Source organism: Oncorhynchus mykiss, chromosome 10 (assembly GCF_013265735.2).
Source record: "Oncorhynchus mykiss isolate Arlee chromosome 10, USDA_OmykA_1.1, whole genome shotgun sequence".
NCBI classification, from domain to species: domain Eukaryota; kingdom Metazoa; phylum Chordata; class Actinopteri; order Salmoniformes; family Salmonidae; genus Oncorhynchus; species Oncorhynchus mykiss.
The window spans coordinates 63,171,713-63,192,872 of NC_048574.1; the positions used below are offsets into that span (position 1 = coordinate 63,171,713).

Sequence of the window (21,160 nt, forward strand, 5' to 3'; positions counted from 1 at the left end):
TTGGGGAGAAAAAGTGGCAAAAAGCACAAAGACATCTGAGACCCACTTCTTTCCAACAGTCATAACAATAGGCCTATTTGCATGATTTTCCCACAACTGCAATTTGAAATGTTGCAATCACAATGCATTTCTCTCCCTCCCCTTTCACCCACATGGAGTGCAGAGAGAGAGAGAGCGCGGTTTGGAGGATGGATCAGACATTTCAGATTATAACAGAAAGTCTATGTCAATATAAAAATGTGGAACTTGAAACCGAATTACTCTAGTCAAATTCCACGTGAACGTAGAGTCATGGTAACTGGGCTACTCAAACTGCGCTCTGTAAACGGATGGTGCTGATGGGCGTTAGTAGCCTACCAAACTTGCTAACAGCCATCAAGATGCTTATGACCTGGTACTCAACGCTCTATTGTCCCTCAAATCACTCTGCGCAGAGATAGAGAGCATGGTTTGGAGGATGGATGAGACGTTTCAGATAATAGCAGCAAGTCTATTTCAATATAAAAATGTGGAACTTGAAAGTCATGGTCAATACACCTGTATTTTCAGAATGCAACACACATGTATTCCTGCTATTGCGACCCCTGCAGATTATTCAAATTCAATCATAGTGTTTTTGATGCGATTTTCAAATGCATTAGCATTGATGTCAGAGTGATTTGAGGGACAATAGAGTGTTGAGTACCATGCAATTAGCGTATTGATGGCCATTAGCAAGTTTGGTAGGCTACTAACACTCATCAGCAACACTCATTTACAGAGTGCAGTTTGAGTAGCTCAGTTACCATGACTCAACAGTCACGTGGCATTTGACTACAGTGATGACTTGTGACCACCGGCGCGGCGGTATTACGGTCACCGTAACAGCCCTCCCTACACACAGGGGAACGGCCTCTCTCCTGTGTGGACCTTCAGGTGCATCTTCAGCTGGTGCTGGTGGGAGAACCTCTTTTCACACTGTGGGCAGCTATAGGATTTCTCCCCTGTGTGGACCCTCTGATGCCTCTTCAGGTTGCAAGCCTGGGCAAAGCGCATGTGACACTGGGTACAGCTGAACGGTTTCTCCCCTGTGTGGACCCTCTGGTGGATCTCCACCTTCTGGGGGCGGCTGAAGCCTTTGTTACAGAACATGCAGAGGAACCGTTTCTCTTTACCTGATGTTGCTCCCCGTCCCTGAGTCTGGGCTCTAGACCTGTCGTTGGAGTTCAATACCTGATCGAAAAGGACTCGGCTGTGTGAATCGGAAGGTACCATCGACGTGGACACTGGGTTACGATCCCTGAGTGGGTGTAAAGGGGAGTGGGTTGCGACATTTGGATTTGTCTGTAAGCTTTCGCTGTAGTCTAAGAAGTCACTGGTGTTGCCCTGCGAGTGTCCTTCTCCTAAGTGAGTCTCGTCTGCATTCCATGTCAGAGGAGTGTCGCCTTCCACTTTCACTTCATCTACAACTATACCCTCCCCTTTCTTATCAAGGCACCCATTAGAGTATACACTACTACTGTACCGGTTCCAGTCCCCTCTCAATGGATTAGTCTGTGTATCTAAGCCGATAGGCATGTCACCAGGTATCATCTCTGCAGTGTATGAACAGGACGGATCATTGCCAGTCTGTAACGTGTCACCTGAGTCCTGATGGGACAGAACCGTCCTTGGGCTTGTGTTACCGTAAAGTAAATACTCTGAGTTTGGAGCAGGAGGACAGCCCAGTCGGTCCAGGCCCGTTAAAGTCTCTGTATCTGTCTCTGACTTGAAGACGGCGTTCAGCGTTCCACTGACCTCCGTGATGTTTCGTCGGGTAATGGGTGGCGCTGGGGCGGTGGTGGGGTCCTCTGTGGCTACAGGGGGCGCTCCAGCCGTTCCAGTATAGTGGCATCTGCCGTGCCGTGGGTCCTCCTCTTCTTGAGACCTCTCCAGCTTGACCTCAGGACCTGCAGCCTCTGCATCCTGACACAAGAAGAGGGGAGATTAGAATTTGGATAACACTCATGTACCGGTAATAATGTTGTTGGGAAGTCTCAGAAGCTCCCCTATGGTAGATAAATTAGGATGTACATGTAAGCAAGTGAATAGCTGAGGGGAGCCTTTCTGAAATAAACTGGCCACATTTGATGTACTCTCATTTTGATGTAATACTATTACACTAACCTCTATCACGATAACGTGCTGGGTTGAGGTTCCACCCCCCTCATCAACAGTGATTGGTTGGTCATCTCTACATGTATTGTGTCCCGCTGGCTTCACAAAGCTCCTGTGGCCTCCAGTAAGATGTCCTTCAACTGAGACAGTGATTGGGGGAAAAGAGGTGGTTAGGTTAGGTACCATCAATGCTCAACACCATGTTGTACACTATTGACAGTTTTAACACTGTCTAGAATTGGCAAGGATGTAAGGAAACACTTAGTGTATCAAGAAGTTATTTTATTTGTAATCAGTAGATAATGTTCCATGCATCACATTGTTTTCAAAAGGTAAATAATAGTAAATGCAGTAAATCAAGAAAATGATAGTGTCTTTGTGCAAGATTTCTAAATAAATCAGGGGAATTATTGCATACAATCCAATTCTGGTTAACCAAATGTGGTTAACACATTTAAAGTCACATATGCGCAGAGGGGAAAGGACGACCTTCTGCAAAATAAACCTCTTGCCTTTCTTTCTTTAAAACAATAATCTTTATTGAAGTTAACATTTTACAATCATAAATATTTCATATGAATACAATTCAAGTTTCACATCAATACATTTTAGTTCATAATTACATAACGTGATTTACAGATTTTATAGTGTCCGTGGTAGTTTTTGGATTCCATCTTATTTCTTCTTTTTAGTTCTGTTTTGATTATTATAATGTTTTTAATTGAACAAAATATTATTTCATAGTGATAATGCATCTTGTCTTCCAAATTTTACTGTTCATAACGTATATTATTGTCCACCATAATTCTTTAGTAGAGTCATCCATGTGAGCATCGAAGACACCATGAAAGACAGACTTGGGATTTATACATACAGTACAAGTCAAAAGTTTGGACACACCTACTTATTCAAGGGGTTTTCTTTATTTTTACTATTTTCTACACTGTAGAATAATAGTGAAGACATCAAAACTATGAAATAACACATATGGAATCATGTAGTAACCAAAACAAGTTAAACAAAACCAAATATATTTGGATTCTTCAAAGTAGCCACCCTTTGCCTTGATGACAGCTTTGTATCCTCTTGGCATTCTCTCAACCAGCTTCATGAGGAATGCTTTTCCAACAGTCTTGAAGGAGTTCCCACATATGCTGAGCATTTGTTGGCTGATTTTCCTTCACTCCGCGGTCCAACTCATTCCAAACTAACTCAATTGGGTTGAGGTTGGATGATTGTGGAGTTCAGGTCATCTGATGCAGCACTACATCACTCTCCTTCTTGATCAAATAGCCATTGCACAGCCTGGAGGTGTGTGTTGGGTCATTGTCCTGTTGAAAAACAAATGATAGTCCCACTAATCACAAACCAGATGGGATGGTGTATCACTGCAGAATGCTGTGGTAGCCATGCTGGTTAAGTGTGCCTTAAATTCTAAATAAATCACTGACAGTGTCACCAGCAAAGCACCAGCATATCATCACACCACCTCCTCCTCCATGCTTCATGGTGGGAACCACACATGCGGAGATAATCCGTTCACCTACTCTGCGTCTCAAAGACACGGTGGTTGGAACCAATCATCTCAAATTTAGACATCAGACCAAAGGACAGATTTTCACAGGTCTAATGTCCATTGCTTGTGTTTCTTGGCCCAAGAAAGTATCTTATTATTATTGGTGTCCTTTAGTAGTGGTTTCTTTGTAGAAATTCAACAAAGGCCTGATTCACACAGTTCTCCTCTGAACAGTTGATGTTGAGATGTGTCTGTTACTTGAACTCTGTTAAGCATTTATTTGGGCTGCAATCTGAGGTGCAGTTAACTCTAATGAACGTATCCTCTGCAGCAGAGGTAACTGGGTCTTCCCTTCCTGTTGCGGTCCTCATGAGAGGCAGTTTCATCATAGCACTTGATGGATTTTGCAACTGCACTTGAACAAATGTTCAAAGTTCTTGAAAGTTCTTACTTATTTGAGCTGTTCTTGCCATAATATGGACTTGGTATTTTACCAAATTGGGCTATCTTCTGTATAACACCCCTACCTTGTCACAACACAACTGGTTGGCTCAAACGTATTAAGGAAAGAAATTCCACAAATTAACAAGGCACATCTGTTAATTGAAATGTATTCCAGGTGACTACCTCATGAGGCTGGTTGAGAGAATGCCAAGAGTGTGCAAAGCTGTCATCAAGGCAAAAGGGGGCTACTTTGAAGAATATCAAATATATTTTGATTTGTTTAACAGTGTTATTTCATAGTTTTGATGTCTTCACCATTATTCTACAATGTAGAAAACATTGCAAATAAATAAAAACCCTTGAATGAGTAGGTGTCCAAACTTGACAGGTACTGTACATTTTCTGACAACTGTGCAACGAGTATATATTTTTTTTAAACATCCTTGTTTCTGCAGCAGAGTTCAGGTTGCGGTAAGTTTCAAAATGTGTATTTAAATGTATGAAATTGACTGAGATACCAGATCCTTGGGTTCCGTAATCGTATTAAATTCCCCACATATAATTACGGAATTTACCACACATAAATAGCCCCTTATGTACCTCTTGCGGTTCCTCTGTATCTGTCGAGGATCTTGACACTTCTGGGACGACTGGCGAGGACGCGCTCTCGCATTGTCTTGTCAGCGCGGTCCCGTGGCACCTTCAGTTCCAGTAGCTGTAGTTTCCTCTGCAATGCCCTGTTTTCTTTTTGTCTTTGAGTTATTTCCAAACGAAACACCGCGTAGTCGTCGTCTACGAGCTTACAGATCTCTGCCACGGCTGCATTCGCTAGCACCTCCATAATGGAGGCTATTTGAGTGTGAAAAACCATACAGTCAGCCATTGTTAGAGGCTAGCTACCTAGCGTTACCTAGATAACATCAAACTAAATTTTCTCCAACGCGAATAAAATAGTACCTGGGGTAAGTATGTGATGCTATGCAGGGTTTTAATAAACGTCTAAATAACAACAATAAAAACGATAACGTAAAAATTGTTCTGTTCACTTCCGTTTAAATGGTCTTCTTCATGTGGTTTTCCGGCCGACTAGACGCTTTGTTGCGTTTTGCTGCCTTTCACAGGTCAGAGATTGAATTGCACATTTTGTTCACGAAGGGCACCACCATCTAACCCTACATATTTCCCACCATAGGCCGTCGGCCTGGGAGGCTGGAACCCCTTCTCTCAAAACCCTGTGTAGTTATTTTGCACTCAAATCTGACACCAAAAAACTTTTCTGCTGCTGCTACCAAACCTATCTTCTGGGATTTCTTCTACATCTGTGTGGTACAATTAATGACCATAGCAATAAATGATAATAAACCAAACTTACTAAAGTACAAACTGTCCTGGTCACTGTTCTGGCCTACGAGTCACAGGGATCCTTTCAGGCTCCCTCACCCGGCCTCACTCTTTTCCCATCAACATCTCCTTTCCTCACTGCCTCAGCATGAGACACATTCTGCACTGTAACCCTGGCAACCTCACATTTTTTCACTTGCACATTTCTGACCCAGTTGCTCTCTCATCAAACAGCAGACATTTGTGGCGCACCTGCTGGTGCTTCTGCTCCATCTGATCCCTCTCCTTCCTGTTGCCCTGGTGCCTGAGCCAGCTGACTGCTGGGGCTGTCCCTCCCTTATTCTTTGAAGAGCCTAATCATGCTCTGGCATCACTGAAGGCTAACTTCTTAAACCTGGGGTCAAGTGCAATGGTTTCTGATAGCACATGATTCCATTCTGTGGAACTTTCAGTCCATTGATGAACATAGTGTGTCCATCCACTCTGTCACATATCCTGTGGTTACATTTGCTTCTCTCTGGCAGCTGGATGTGATTCGCTGCAGACCCTTACACAGGAGTATCATTTTTGAGGCTGTCACATAGCTGAAAAGAGAGAACAGTAACTTATAGGTTCAGGTTCATGTTTTGTCTGCTGATACTACATTCTCATCTACTGCTCATACACATATATAATACTGGATTAAATAATGATGTAGTAATAACTGCTTACTGTACCTCACTCCACTGATCTCCACAGTGCCCTGCTCAAAGGGTTCCAGGACTCTGCACACCTCCTCCACCACCTCTCATTATTCCTCTTGGGTCAGAGCATCAACAGGTGCATTGACAAAGGCTAGGGTAAAGATGATGGCATCCTTTGACTCAAGAAACCGCTTCAACATATAAAATGTTGAATTCCACCTTGTAGTGCAGTCTTGTTTAGGCCTCAGCTCAGGCCTCCCCATCTGGTGTTGTGTAGACTTTAGTTTTTCAGCACCTACTGTGCTCCTGCGGAATAATTCCACAGCTGCTTTCACTTTGTCCACAGTGGGCTTCATCACCTTCAGAGCTTCTCTTACAATCAGGTTGATTGTGTGGGCAAGACATGGATGATGGGTCCATTTAAAAATGTTCATGGCTTCGGTTATGTTAGCTGCATTGTCGCTAACACACTTTTCCACCTACTTGCCATTCTCTGGCCACTCTCAACAAGTTCTCTGAGGTGTCTGTCACTGAACTCAAAGCAATCCAGAAGACAGCTAGACATCGAAAAATCTTCAATGAAGTGACATGTAACTGACATGTAAGAAGTGGTTACCCAGTCAGTGGTAAGGCAAACTGCAGTAGCTTTTTGGACTCTTTCCCGCACTGAAGCCTGTGTCCTCTCGTACAGTTGTGGAATAAGTGATCTTGAAAGGGTTTTCCTGCTTGGAATTGTGTACATTTGATTTAGACTATTGCTATAATTTCTAAAACCTCTGTCCTCCACGATCGAAAATGGCTGGAAATCGGTGGCAATCATTTTAGCCAATGCAATATCAATTTCGCCTCGTTTTGTTACAAACATAGACTTTGGCATAAACTGGTCCATTGAAGACTGCGTTGCTGTGGGTTGCGGAGTAGGCCTACTTGACTGAGTGAATACACCTCCATGTGCTGGCTCCGCCACTATCACTAGCAGGCCAGCTAGTTTCTCAAAGATACAGCTAGCTTCACCGTTGGGTGCATAGTTCACATATGCCGGTGTAGGTTGTGCGTAGAACCGGCTTTATATGAGATTTTGTTTTGGCAAATTCTACACTGTGCTCTAACATTATCTACATTATTAAAATGCATCCAAATGTTACTGTGCTTCCGACTCATTTTCCAGCTGTTGTTTTCACAGCTGTCCTTCCTCTCTCTCCTCGGCTGCTAAGTGTGTGACTGTGAGTGAGTTGGTTCAGCCCTCCCTCATGCATCTTTGGTTGACACTGCGTGTCTGATTGACAGGTTCAACAGGTGAGGCTGTTAGTCTAAGCAGACAGTCAGAACGAATGTGTGTGCGCGCTTGAACATTTAGGCCTATATAATTCTATTTCTTTTTTCGTTCTTTGAATTATTTCATTCTATTAATTTACATATTTTGATTATTCATATCTTAATTTTTTTATAAATAGATTTGGCTCTTCTGATATGCGAGCCGGCTCCCAACGTTCACCTACAAGAACCGGCTCTTAGAGCCGACTCGTTCGCAAACGACCCATCATTACTGGTTAGAGCATTGGGCCAATAACCGAAAGATTGCAGATCGAAACCCCTAGCTGACAAGGTAAAAATCTGTTGTTCTGCCCCTGAACAAGGCAGTTAACCCACTGTTCCTAGGCCATCATTGTAAATAATCATTTGTTCCTAACTGTCTTGTCTAGTTACATTTTAAAAATGAGGCCAGGGGTGTCAAACTCATTCCATGAAGGGCCTAGTGTCTGCTGGTTTTAGTTTTTTTCCTTTCAATTAAGACCTAGAAAATCAGGTGAGAGGTGTTCCTTATTAATTTGTGACCTTAATGTATCAATCAAGTACAAAGGAGGAGCGAAAACTCGCAGGCACTCGACCCTTGAGTTTAAGGGGTCAAGCCTCAGCCTGTTAAATTGTTGACGTAGTGGCACGTGATCAAAGGCTACATGTTAGCGGTTTCCATTACATAAGCTTGCACATTTAGCCCTATGCAAACCTCACCAGGTGACCTTGATTATTTCCGGTAACAGTTTATCATCGAGCTTAAACTTTTTTTCCACAAACCAATGGCATTTCTTAAAATAGGTCAACTTGGCCACCAAAGGGATACCTTTAAACCTACAAATTTAAGGTTTACATTTGTTCCTCTTCACTTGGTCTATGTCAATTTTGCATTATCATCGCATCCTTGAATTGGATAGTAAAACATTTTTTTTGTTGCCTTATGGACTTGTCAAATAGCTGTCATGTTCCGTAGCCATTGCTTTTCAGGTGACAAACAGCGCTAATGCGGTTGACTCGTAAACGGCAGTGTTCATTAAATGCGGGTTCGAAAACCCCTCGCTTCAAGCATTTTTGTTAAGGGAAATGCTGTTCACTGCTGGTCCACACATGACGAAGTGGATTATTATAATAATGTATATATAACATTGTAGATGTAAGTGCAAGCCTCCACGGCTAACGTTACATGATACAGAATATACTAGAGTAGCGTTGATTGTTTATGTTGCTGTGCCAGTGGCCTGTGTCAGTCTGCATGTTTACATTGAATTCATGGTTTTCATATGAGACGGGTTCCAGGAGTGATACATTTTTATTTCCGGACGACTATAGCCAATCGACAATGGAAGTGTACCATACAAAGTCCCATATGCATTAATAGGTTATAGCATAAGGAGGACACTATCTGATGTGAATTAATGTAGGTTATAGTGGGGGCCTCCCGGGTGGCGCAGTGGTTAAGGGCGCTGTACTGCAGCGCCAGCTGTGCCATCAGAGTCCCTGGGTTCTGGGAACCCATTGCCAAATCTTTTCAGCCTCCTGAGGTGAGAAAGGTGTTGTCGTGCCCTCTTCACGACTGTCTTGGTAGTTCGTTGGTGATGTGGACACCAAGGAACTTGAAACTTTCGACCCGCTCAGAGTTAGATGACTGTCAAATAAAAACAATTCCCCACAATAAATATCTTCCTCCATTAAGATTGTAGATTTGGAATATTTTACACACATTAGGCTTAGCGTGGGTTCGAGTCCGGACTTCCGATAAACGTATTTAAAATAAACTGCAATACTGCCATCTGTAGGATGACCTGTAATCCTACTCTAGTACATATGTGACGAAGTAGATGATTTGGTGCAATATGATTATTAGGTCATAGCAGTGTAGCAGTGTTTGTCTGCAAGGCTGAAGAAAAAGGTAGCTCCTTAATAAATTAATTCTTAATCTTCATTTTCAAACTGTTGGCTGTAGGCTACATCCTTTCAACACACTAACACAAATATAATACTACATCTCAAAGGGGGGGGGGGGGGGACTAACGTGAGATTCGAACCCTTGCCACAATCTGTGACAATTATCTGGATCTAGGCACTCAACACAGAAAGCAATTTGGCCAATCAGTTAGATACAGGTGATGTAGTTGCTCTGATTATCAGTACATGCTGTTATACTTCTGTTAAGGACTATTCCATGAACACATGTTGGAACACGTCCAACTACATTGACCATTTTTATTTGGCTGATCATTTGTTACAGGAAATAATCCCAGCCATCTGGTGAGGTTATTGTAGGGCTAAATCTGTAAACTCATGTAGTGGCAACAGCTAACATGTAGGCTTTGATCACATGCCACTACGTCAAGGATTTTAATTTGCTGATACTTAAACTTTGCCTTGAACTTTTTCTAATGTTTGCAAGTATGGCCCCAGTGTGTTTACCCATCCCCAATATGTTTGCATCATAAACTGTAGATACAGGGTGACTTCATTGTTGTTAAACTCATCATGGACATAAATATGATGTGGGTAAAAATAGTCAAGTCATCATAAAACAAACCTGACAAAACTATTTTGATGTGTACAGTAGGTGCTTGTTTGTGTGTGGGTATGTGTAGGTATATTTAGTAAGTGTAAATTGTTTATAAAGCACTGTCTGGTGTATGCAGAATATGGTGAGATCAGATGTGATGTATACTAAAGAGATTCTCAATGAAAGTCTTAGAATGAAAAGTCACATTGTGTTTATTAAACAAGTTTTAAATAAATCATATGAAAACCACACATACACATGAACTGCATTCATTTTCTAATTGAAAGCGTCTTGGGGACAAACAAAGTAGTTGAAGTAAAGTAATGAAACAGGCATTTGCGAACATCATATAGCCTACACCGTACAAATACAATATATGACAGACTTTTTAGGCTTAAGTGGCTTATACATAGTGTACAAAACTTTAGGAACACCTGCTCTGTCTATGGCATAGACTGACCAGGTGAAAGTTATGGTCCCTTATTGATGTCACCCGGGGAAATGTTAGCTAAATTGAGGTGAGTGCTGCTCATGATCATGTTGTATAGTTGGCTCATTTGTTAGAACATTGTGTCAGCATGTAATATAGGCCAATGCAGTTTAACAAGTGGATTATTTTGCCCTTCACTCGCAGTTGCTTAGTAGCCTACGCCTAATCCCGACTTCACGGATTTGTCTCAGGCTATTTGGTTAATTGGTTTCTGGCTGAGCAAATCAGAGACATATTGAATGCTATAATGTAGCAAGCGTAGACCTACTATTTTGCTCGATCGCGTAAAGGCAACTCCAAAAGCCTGCGGAGATTGTGAAATATGAACTCAACTCTTATTTTCTGCTCCCTAACAAAGTGGAGTGAGGGTAGGAAATAGATGAAATGTGGATCAAAAAAGGATCAAAAAAAGCACGTGCTTCTATTTCAGAATACCACTTTTTTATATGACAGTGGTTGTGTTAGAAAAATATTATTTGTATTTTATTTATTTATTCTTACTATAAAATACAAGCGTGTTGACTGAATGGGGTAGGTGTGTGTCGTGGGTTTAATGAACAAAATAATGAACTATTGACTTAATTCATTTGTACGTAACATCATTAAACTCTATGCTAGGCCTATTCTATCCCATTGAAAATACATTATTAGTCTTATGTTTCTTAGGACCTGCCTGACAAAAAAAATAAAGTATATATTTTTGAAAGTGTATATTCAATGGATTTATTCAAATAAACGCCCACCAGCATCTGCACACCACTACTGTCACTCGTCACCTGCATTCTGGCATGCGCATAGGAGGTATAAAAGGCGTATGCTGGCAAGAATGTGGTAAAAATGGGCACGTAAAGACACAACATGCATTTTTCCAGCAGCAAATTATGATCGATAATGTCAAAAGCTGCACCGAAGTCTAACAAAACATCTCCCATAAGCTTCTTATTATCAATTTCTTCCAGCCAATCATCATTGTGTATGTCCCGTACATGTTGAGTGCTCTTCCCTATAAGCAGGCTGAAAGTCAGTTGTTAATATGTTTATTGTGAAATAGCATTGTATCTGGTAAAACACCATTTTTCTTTCAAGAAGTTTACTAAGGGTTGGTAGCAGGTTGATTGGTTGGCTGTTTGAGTTTGTAAAGGGTGCTTTGATATTCTTGGGTAGCAGAATGACTTTTGCTTCCCTCCAGGCCTGAGTGGCTTGTAGGCTGTAGGCTTATACTGAAGAGATAGCAAATAGGAGTGGCAATATAGGCCGCTACCATCCTCACAAATTTTTCATTCAAGTTGTCAGATTAAATATTCAAAACAGGAATATTCAACACTGAAATGTGTTACTTTCGCTACTCCAAATGCATCTGTGGATCTTTTCTGCTGACAACAACGCAGGGTTTGATCTAAACGTAATACGCTATAACATGGAATGGTTTCTAGTTTATAGAGTGGAATGGTTTTTCTGCTGGTGTATCCTGAGGTATCTCCTCTCTGAGAACCTCTTCCCGCAGTGCGGACAGGCGAACGGCCTTTCTCCTGTGTGGACCTTCAGGTGCCTCTTCAGGCTGCCAGCCTGGGTGAAGCGCATGTCACACTGGGGGCAGCTGAAGGGTTTCTCCCCTGTATGGACCCTCTGATGCCTCTTCAGGTCACTAGACTGGGTGAAGCGCATTAAACACTGGGTACAGCTGAAGGGTTTCACCCCTCTGTGGACCCTCTGGTGCCTCTTCAGGTCACTAGATTGGCTGAAGCGCATGTGACACTGGGTACAGCTGAAGGGTTTAACCCCTCTGTGGACCCTCTGGTGGATCTCCACACTCTGAGGGCTGCTGAAGCCTTTGTTACAGAACATGCAGAGGAACCGTTTCTCTTTACTATTGCCTGATGTTTCTCCCCCTCCCTGAGCCTGGGCTCTAGCACTGTCGTTTGAGTGCAATACCTGATCGAAAAGGATGCGGCTGTGTGAATCGGAAGGCCCCATCGACGTGGACACTGGGTCACGGTCCCCGAACGCGTATGAAGGCGAGTGGGTTGCGACATTTGGATTTTTCTCTAAGCTTTCCCTGTAATCTAAGAAATATCTTCCCTGTGAGTGTCCGTCTCCTAAGTGACTATCTGCATTCCATGTGGGAGAAATGTCGCCCTCCACTTTCACAGTCACTTCCTCTACAACCAGACCCTCCACTTTCTTATCTTGGCACCCTTCAGAGTATATACTACTACTGTACTGGTTCCAGTCTCCTCTAGACAGATCAGTCTGTGTCTCTAAACCCAAGGGCATGTTGCCAGGGTCCATCTCTGTAGCGTAAGAACAAGACGGATCATCACCGCCAGTGTGTAACGCATCACCATCACCATCCTCGTGGGAATGAACCTTCCTCTCGTTCTGGTGAAATACCGGTACATAGTCTGAGCCGGGAGCAGGAGGACTGCCCAGTTTCCACAGCCCAAGTCTCTTTGGGTCTGATCTGTGGTCAGATCCTGTGTGTAAAAGCCTGTGTGTTACAGTTAAAGTCTTGGTATCTGTCTCAGAATTGAGGACGGAGTTCAGCGTTCCACTGACCTCCATGATGCTGCGTCGAGTCCTGGGCTGTGCTGGGGCGTTGGTGGGGTCCTCTGTGGCTACAGCCGCTCCAGTCTGGATGTCTCTGCTGTGCTGTTGGTCCTCCTCACCTTCAGTCTTCTCCTGCTTGACCAGAGACGATCCTTCAGGACCTGCAGCCTCTGTATCTACAGACTGACACGAGAGGTTATTATTGGTACATGAATTGAATTGGATACATGAAGAGTATGTTTACATGCATAGTAAAAATTCTATGTTAAACTGATTATGGCAGTAGGCAGATTATGCAATAGTTATGTAAACACCTTACACCGATTTAAGATGGGCAGAGTAAGGTCAAAATCAAAGTAAGCATACACAGATTGTAACACCCAATCTGACCACCCTTCAACAAAGTTATTTCCCCCTGGCCTGTCAGCCTATTCACATGCGAAGATGATGGGTGATTGTTGATGGCTGACAGGCAGTACAATGAACTGAAATCAATCTAATTTTCCAACAAAAATAACAGCTAATGAACGTGCAAAACAATTTCCAAATGTTTTTAGAAAATAGAGAAAGTCAACAACCAACAGTAACTTCGAATCAGCAAAGCATAAGAGAATGTCACAACAGTTCCCACAGCAGCGGCAGACCACAATGACTGAAGTGGTAGCAGGGAAGACTGTGGTAAGTGTTGAAAGAATCAAGGTGAGTGGCGTTTCACACAAACTTTTACTCCGCTAACCTTGGCTTTAGTAGGGTGGTCGGCACTCTGCTCTCCACCAGTCTGTCTATGGAGAGCGCTGCGCAAAGAGCTGAGTGCTATTTGTCAGCTTTGCCGTTTTAAACTCTGTAAAACTTAATACGGATCACGAAAGAACAATCTTTCTGGATTAAAAAAATAAATAATTGTACATATCAACCACGTTATCTGTTCTTTATCTACCATACGACCCTTTCAGAAAAGAAAATCACAATCAATTATTTTGAAGACAACTTATTAGAAAGAAATATCGATCCTCAAATTGAAAGCGATTGATCAGCTTTGAATCAATTTGGGTTTTTTTGAGAGAGAGATGGAATGGGAGGTGCATCTCGTGTTGACAGCAAGCCCCAAGCCTGATGGAGAGAAGGGGAGTGTGTGTAAGTGGATTATGACATAGCGGTTTGTTGAGGAAAATAAACAAAATTGAGCACTTTAGGTGTTTCTAATTGTTTTTGTATTATGTATTCTGCTTAAAATTGTCCTAAAACTGAGCACATGTCTTTATATGAAATTTCAGAAATGCTGCCGCCATTTTTGGCAACAGAAATTACAATAAAATGTTGCGAAATCCTGTTGGCACTCTGATAAATGTACAAAATCGCCAATCAAAATAAATGTTCTATCATGTTGTTTTTTGGGAAAGATATTTGATTCTGAATTGGGACATGTAAAGTTTGTATGTGAAAACTACTTCGAAGATGCATACATTCAGTTGATAAAAAAACCCACCAACGCAAATAATCGCATTACTGTGTGCATGTAACCATACTTAATGTTGTAGGAGTCTCACAAGCTCCCCTATGGCAGATAAATTTGAATGTACATGTAAGCAAGTGAATAGCTGAGGGGAGCCTTTCTAAAATAAAAAGGGCCACATTTGATTGACAAATAATACATTTTATGCATTACACTAACCTCTATCACAATAACGTGCTGGGTTGAGGTTCCACTCCCCTCATCAACAGTGATTGGTTGTTCATCTTTCCATGTATTGTGTCCCACTGGCTTCAGAAAGCTCCTATGGCCTCCAGTGAGATGTCCATCACCTGAGTGTGTGATTGGGGGAAAATAAGTGGTTAGGTTACACTAATTTGGTGGGAATGTTTTGGGTTTTTTTTTGGGGGGGGGGGGGGGGGGTTAATATTTTTGTGTTTTACATTTTGATTTCAGGGGCGCTGCAGTACCCCTAATTCCCGTGGCTATGTTGACACTGTCTACAATTTGGTCACCCGAGTGGCGCAGCGGTCTAAGGCACTGCATCTCAGTGCAAGGGGGAAAATAAGTCCATGGTTCACATCCGGCCGTGATTGGGAGTCCCATAGGGCAGTGGCCCAGCGTTGTCCAGGTTAGGCCGTCATTGTAAGAATTTGTTCTTAACTGACTTGCATAGTTAATTAAAGGATGTAAGAATTCTCATAACTTATTTCTCATTCTATTTATTGATTGATGTATTATGTTCCACATTGTTTTCGTTGAGTAAATAATAGGAAATGCAGCAAATCAAGAATCCGGATAGAATATGATATTATGTCTTTGCGTAAGATAGCGAAGTAATCATACTATCCAAAAACGGACTAAGACCCAATTCTGGGTAACACACCTGAACACATGTGCAGAGGGGAACGGGGCGACATAAAATGAGCTATTTTCAAGCACTTTACTACACCTGCAATAACATCTAAATATGTATGTGACCAATACAATTTTATATTAACGGCGACATGCCGCGCAAAATGTAGGCCTTCTGCAAAATGTACCTCTTGCCATTCCTCTGTTTCCGTCAAGCATCTTGACACTACTGGGACGACTGGCGAGGACGCGCTCTCGTATTGTCCTCTCTGCGCGCTCCCGTGCCACCTTCAGTTCCTGTAGCTGTAGTTTCCTCCGCAATCCCCTGTTTTCTTTCTGGCTTTGAGTAATTTCTAAACGAAACACTGCATAGTCGTCGTCTACGAGTTTACAGATCTCTGCCACGGCTGCATTCGCTAGCACCTCCATTATGGAGGCTATTTGAGTGTGAAAACCCACACAGTTAGCCATTGTTAGATGTATCTAGGTAACGCTAGTTCTTTGGGGGGTGGGGGGGGGTGTGTAACGCTAGTTAGCTGCTATCAACCAGCTCCCGTCTCCAATACGAATTAAATACTACCTGGTGTAAGTACGTGATGCTGTGCCGTTAAATGAGTCATATGATTCAGTTCCTTGGTGTTAATAAATGTCTAAACAATAAAAACGATTACGTGGAAACTGTTCTCGGTACCGCTGTGAAACGGTTGTGACTAGATGGAGTACAGCTACGGACGAGATGTACCATTGGACTACCGCGAGAGTTTGGACTGATGACGAATCGGAGTCGGATATCGCTTAGATTTGTAGTCCTAAAACCTACCCCTAGCTCGATTGTCCATTGTTTGTAATCTATGTATGCTTGTGTTCCCTCATGTGCTTTATGTATTGATTTGTTGTTAATTTAAAAAATGTGTAGTCCTAAAACCCGAAAATAAGCTACCTCTGGTTCTTTCAGCCGTCTCTATGGAAAAACTGAATGGGGAAAGGATAGGGGCCGAAAATAAGGTCTGCGGAAATTAACTACAATGTATCAGCGCACAGATACAATATAACCAAGCCAATTTGTCCTGCCAAATGCCAATACAGCCTAAATGTGGTATTTTCAAATAAACTCCCTATTGACCACCCGTTATCTGCACATTGCTCTCCTGCCTCTAGCTGCTATTGCCATAGCAAAAGTGATATCCGAACACTGACGTATAAGAAGAAGCCGATTTATGAGGCTTCAAAACGTACATCCAAACTCTCGCAGTAGTTCAATGGTAAATATCGTCCGTAGCTGTACCTCGTGTAGATGAGATCCAGTTTTTGTCAAATGAAGATCAAAATATATTTTTTGTTCATTTTAGCTAACCCCAACCCTTTTCCTAACCTGCTGCGCGAGTTCTCCTAACCTGCTACAAAAAGTCAAATCGGACTTTAATTTGACAAAAGCTGGATCCCTTCTAGCCCTGAACATGAAACAGGCAAGAATAGCTAAGTATCCTTCTTCTATGGTATTGTGGTCGTCGGCAAACAATCGTTTGAGGTGCATGCCGCCACCTACTGTATGGGTAGTAAACTATATATATTTTTTTGCAGGAATATCGTAGGAAAGGGGGAAAAATCTAAAATAATTCAAAAACCCAGAGGCAGCTTGGCCATCTGTCAAATGCCAGATGGGCTAGATAATTTTTTTTTTTGTTGGGTGCCAGCCCAGTTTTCTGATAGGCTGAGCTGAGGTCACGCAAACACACATTCAAAGTCAAAACTCATGGCAATGGCTGGATTAGGATGCATATCAAAATATCATGAACTCATACATTCCTGCTTGGACTTATGTTTGAATATATGATATTTTGATGTGCAACCTAATCCAGTGATTGTCATGAATTTTGGGTTGACAAATTGACTACATTTGCTATATTGTCAATTAAGGTGACCCGATTTTGGAAATAAAACGGTGAAATTTGTTTTTTTTTGCACTATGAATGACTTGATTAGATGGTAACTCATGATTTGGACATTTGGGTTCGACCATATCATGGGCTGGTGTCACCAACTGTAAAAGTTAGTGACACCAGTGGAAAATGAGTTGGCGGCGCGCACTGTGATGTGGGCTGGTGTGGATAAAATGCCAGGCCCGAATTCTTGTCCCAGTCCACCCCTGAAAAAACCCATCACACTCTGTCAGTCAAATTCCAATTCAAGTCACACCCCTACTAAACAGGCTCGGGGGCCTGTGAGGGCAGAACATCCTTTACCTGGATTTATTGCAATTTTTATTTTACCTTTATTTAACTAGGCAAGTCAGTTAAGAACAAATTCTTATTTTCAATGACGGCCTAGGAACGGTGGGTTAACTGCCTGTTCGGGGGCAAAACGACAGCTTCTGTCAGCTTGGGGATTTGAGCTTGCAACCTTTCGGTTGCTAGTCCAACACTCCAACCACTAGGCTACCCTGCCGCCCCAATGCCTTGGCTGTAAACAAAAGTGTGGATGAAGTTAATTTCTTCACTCAATCCACCATACGGTGTCAAAGGGCACCAACCACTCCACCTACTTCCTCTGGTATTACATCTGCACGTACTTTATGCGCATGTAACAGTATAACTTTAGACCATCCCCTCGCCCATACCCGGGCGCGAACCAGGGACCCTCTGCACACATCAACAACAGTCACCCACGAAGCATCGTTACCCATCGCTCCACAAAAGCTGCGGCCCTTGCAGAGCAAGGGGAACCACTACTTCAAGGTCTCAGAGCAAGTGACGTCACCGATTGAAACTCTATTTAGCGCGCACCGCTAACTAAGCTAGCCATTTCACATCCGTTACACGCAACCCGATAGATAACCCCCTTGATAGGCGCTCTGATTTGAAGATCCATACACAAAATATTCCACTCATATCTTCTTGAGGCCCAATGCACACTTCTTCTGCTCCGTTGTCACAAAAAAATATCTATATAAGCCCACTTCTTGTGAACCGTACTGACGCCACTTCACCCAACGCCGCATGCATGACATTTATCGAGACTTCAAAAGGATCTCCCAGGCTACATTCGTCCAAAACCCTCACTCCAACTAAAAACGAGTCTGAGAGTTTCCTATTTTCCTACAACTTTACTTCTCATTTCCTTTCTTTTTCACCAGTGTAACCCACTCACAAAATGATTTCTCATTTATTAACAGATTTGATCTATTTTTTTTTCTACATAAAGGAACAGGTATCAATCACCTGATTGCCAAATAATGTTGGGGGGAGGGGGTGTTATAACAAGAGGGACATTATATATGTTATGAATAGAACATAGCCAAAACCAAATTCAGAGGGGAAATACAGTGTTACACTTTAATGACAGTGTTTTGGCTATGGGTAAATCCATTTGAATTCAACCACTTTTTGATGGCACCCCTTTTGATTTGAACAAAACCCACGGTATGAGTGCTCGAAAAGTAACTTTTTGGACCTGAATACCAAAACATTCAGGAGATAAAGGTGCTCAAAGATGACCCATTTTGCATACCCCACCATACCATGAGACATCCATGTCTTCATCACTGGAAAAGATAAACGGTTGAGATTTATATTTAAAAGCTTACAAAACAGGGTTGTCAAACTATTTTATGATTTCTGGAGATTTATTTTATATATTTGTTTTTAATTAAGTATTTAAAAAAACGTTTTATTAAGTCAATTATCTAAATCTGTAATGAGATTTTTTTCATATTCACACATGTTGTATCTTAGCCTACTTGACATAATCTAAGGTTTTTGTGTTGTGCCCACCATCAGTTGAGACACAACTTGCTCTTGAATACAGGGTGGGTGTCATGTTTTGGATGATAAATGTACAAAAATGTCAACTTTAAAATGGTACCACAAAGATGGTTGGAGGTCCACACATCCGAGAATGTTGACTTGTATGTGAATATCTGTTGTTTCAAATTATACTGCCAATCCTCCATAGGAAACCTATTGAAATAAAGATAATATAATAGACATGACCCTTTAAATTGACATTAAACTGTGGGTGGACCGAAGGTCATTGTTGTGGTAGTAATTAGAAGTAAAAATGTCAATTCAATAAAAATGTAAATTGCAGTGGTCTGAAGGAATAGGTCCGTTCTATGAGTTATATTTCTATGATTGAAATGACACCCACTCTGTATTCAAGAGCATGTTGTGTCTCAACTGATGGCGGGGCACAACACAAACTTCAGATAATGTGAAATAGGGTCCAAGCTGCAACATTGGAGTTCACGCGTCACTTTCTGACAACTTCTTCCATGGGCAAACATGTATGGAAAGTTTTGTTTAAATCATAACGGATGCTTTCAAAAAGTGAGCGAATTCAAAATGGATTTACTGTGCCAGCACACCAAACAACAAGTCTGTATCATGTGAGAATGTGAGCGTACCCAGATGCTCAACTGAGGGACTTAGTATTCCAAAAAACCCTCTCTCTGAGACACTTCACAAGATGACTATAATATGTCAGCTAAAGAATTGTTCCCAGATCTCCCCAGTGTACATCTCAAGCCACAGTGCTATGATTTCTCCCCGTTGTGGACACTCCTATGTTTGATAAGGTTACTCTGGAAGGAGAAGCTCTTGTAACATAGTTTGCACTTGAAGGGCCTCTCCTTGGTGTGAACGGTCTGGTGCTGCTTGATATATTTTGTCTTAGCGAAGCGCTTCCCACACGTGGGGCAGGCATACGGCTTTTCAGCGTCCGTCCTAATGCTCGGCCTCCCACGTTGTGACCCAATGACACCAGAGGAGGTAGAAGCAGGTGCCACCACCGTCAGGTGGTTAGTCTTTGAGCTCCCTCCTTGACCTCTAGCCATTGTTTGGGTGTTGTTGGGATTGTGTGCTGTGTTATAGGCTAGGTACCTCTCGTGGTGACCACCCATCCTGGCCCTGTCTGTATTGGTGGGGTAACCATGAGGTAACTGAGGAAGGCTAGACCCAGGTCCAGGCTTTCTATGAATCCATTCACTAGTCATTAGACAAGACCCTGAAGGTGAAGACAGACTTCCTGATAGACTACCACCAGGAGAGTCTCCCACCACTCTCTGTGAAGGCTGAAGTGCAGGGTGACCTGCTCTGTTCATCATGGATACTGTGGTGTTTGTATCATAGGAACAGGAGGGTCTATCTCTATCAGGCCCAGGCCCTGCTCCATCCCTGCACTGAGACTGTGAAGAGAAGGGTCTGGGCTGTGGACTGGAGCCTCTGTCTCTCTGATGACCACCAGGACTGAGGTTGTTCAGTCCAGCTGTCCACTGGTTGTGTTCTGCGTGGTGCTGGAGTCTCTGTCCCTCGTGGTTCGGTTCTGGTTCTGACTCGGGAAGGAAGAGTGACGGCTCCTGATCCAGGGTTCTGATCCGGGGCCAGGGTTTGTGACCAGCCGCTTCAGAGGTCCAGTCTCTCCCGCCAGCAACACCAGATTTCAGCAGGTCCTCATGGACTGCACACTGCAAACAACAATTGTAAAGACAAGCATAAAACCTTATATAAGAAACTCTTCATCAGTAAACTGTTTACCACAGTCAAGCCCATCTCTAACACTGTGATTCAAGCACCTAACAATATGGAGCCATTGGAGTTTACTATAAAAAATGTCCTTATGTGTTGATTCAATAATTAATGTTTGGTTTGACTGAGATAAGGGAAAGTCTGTGCCTGGAATTTTTTTGGGGAAAGTCAGTCAGCACAGAGTTGATTTTGTATTTAATTTGAACAAAATGGTCATACACTCACAGAACATGAAGTACAGTACTTTTATTGCACAAAGCGATGTGACAAGTAGAATAATTTCTCACTATGGTAACACTTGACCTTTTCTGTAAATCTGGTACCCTCGCTTTGATAAA

General features: G+C 42.4%; 3 protein-coding genes across 8 annotated transcripts in view; 1 reads left to right on the forward strand and 2 right to left on the reverse strand.

The window, feature by feature from the left end:
- The window catches only part of LOC110534616 (oocyte zinc finger protein XlCOF7.1-like), a 1,104,347-nt gene that overhangs the window by 773,025 nt on the left and 310,162 nt on the right, over positions 1-21,160 (forward strand). The gene's annotated exons all lie outside the window — the stretch shown is intronic.
- LOC110534632 (transcription factor Sp4) overlaps positions 1-21,160 on the reverse strand; it is a 195,054-nt gene that overhangs the window by 159,578 nt on the left and 14,316 nt on the right. The window contains exon 3 of one of the 4 annotated variants that reach the window (XM_036934472.1): positions 1,777-1,944. The exons of 2 other annotated variants lie outside the window; for them this stretch is intronic. In XM_036934472.1, coding sequence (XP_036790367.1) covers positions 1,777-1,944 — 168 coding nt within the window. Of the gene's footprint in view, positions 1-1,776; positions 1,945-18,605; positions 20,762-21,160 lie in introns of those variants that run through there. One more of the 4 variants, XM_021619625.2, reaches the window with a different exon arrangement.
- On the reverse strand, positions 10,132-15,543 carry LOC110534635 (zinc finger protein 271-like). Its single transcript, XM_021619557.2, has 3 exons — positions 15,489-15,543; positions 14,647-14,777; positions 10,132-13,157 (listed from the first exon to the last, which is right to left on the reverse strand). Exons 1-3 carry the CDS (start codon positions 15,517-15,519, stop codon positions 11,862-11,864), a joined length of 1,458 nt encoding a protein of 485 aa, XP_021475232.2. The 5' UTR covers positions 15,520-15,543; the 3' UTR covers positions 10,132-11,861.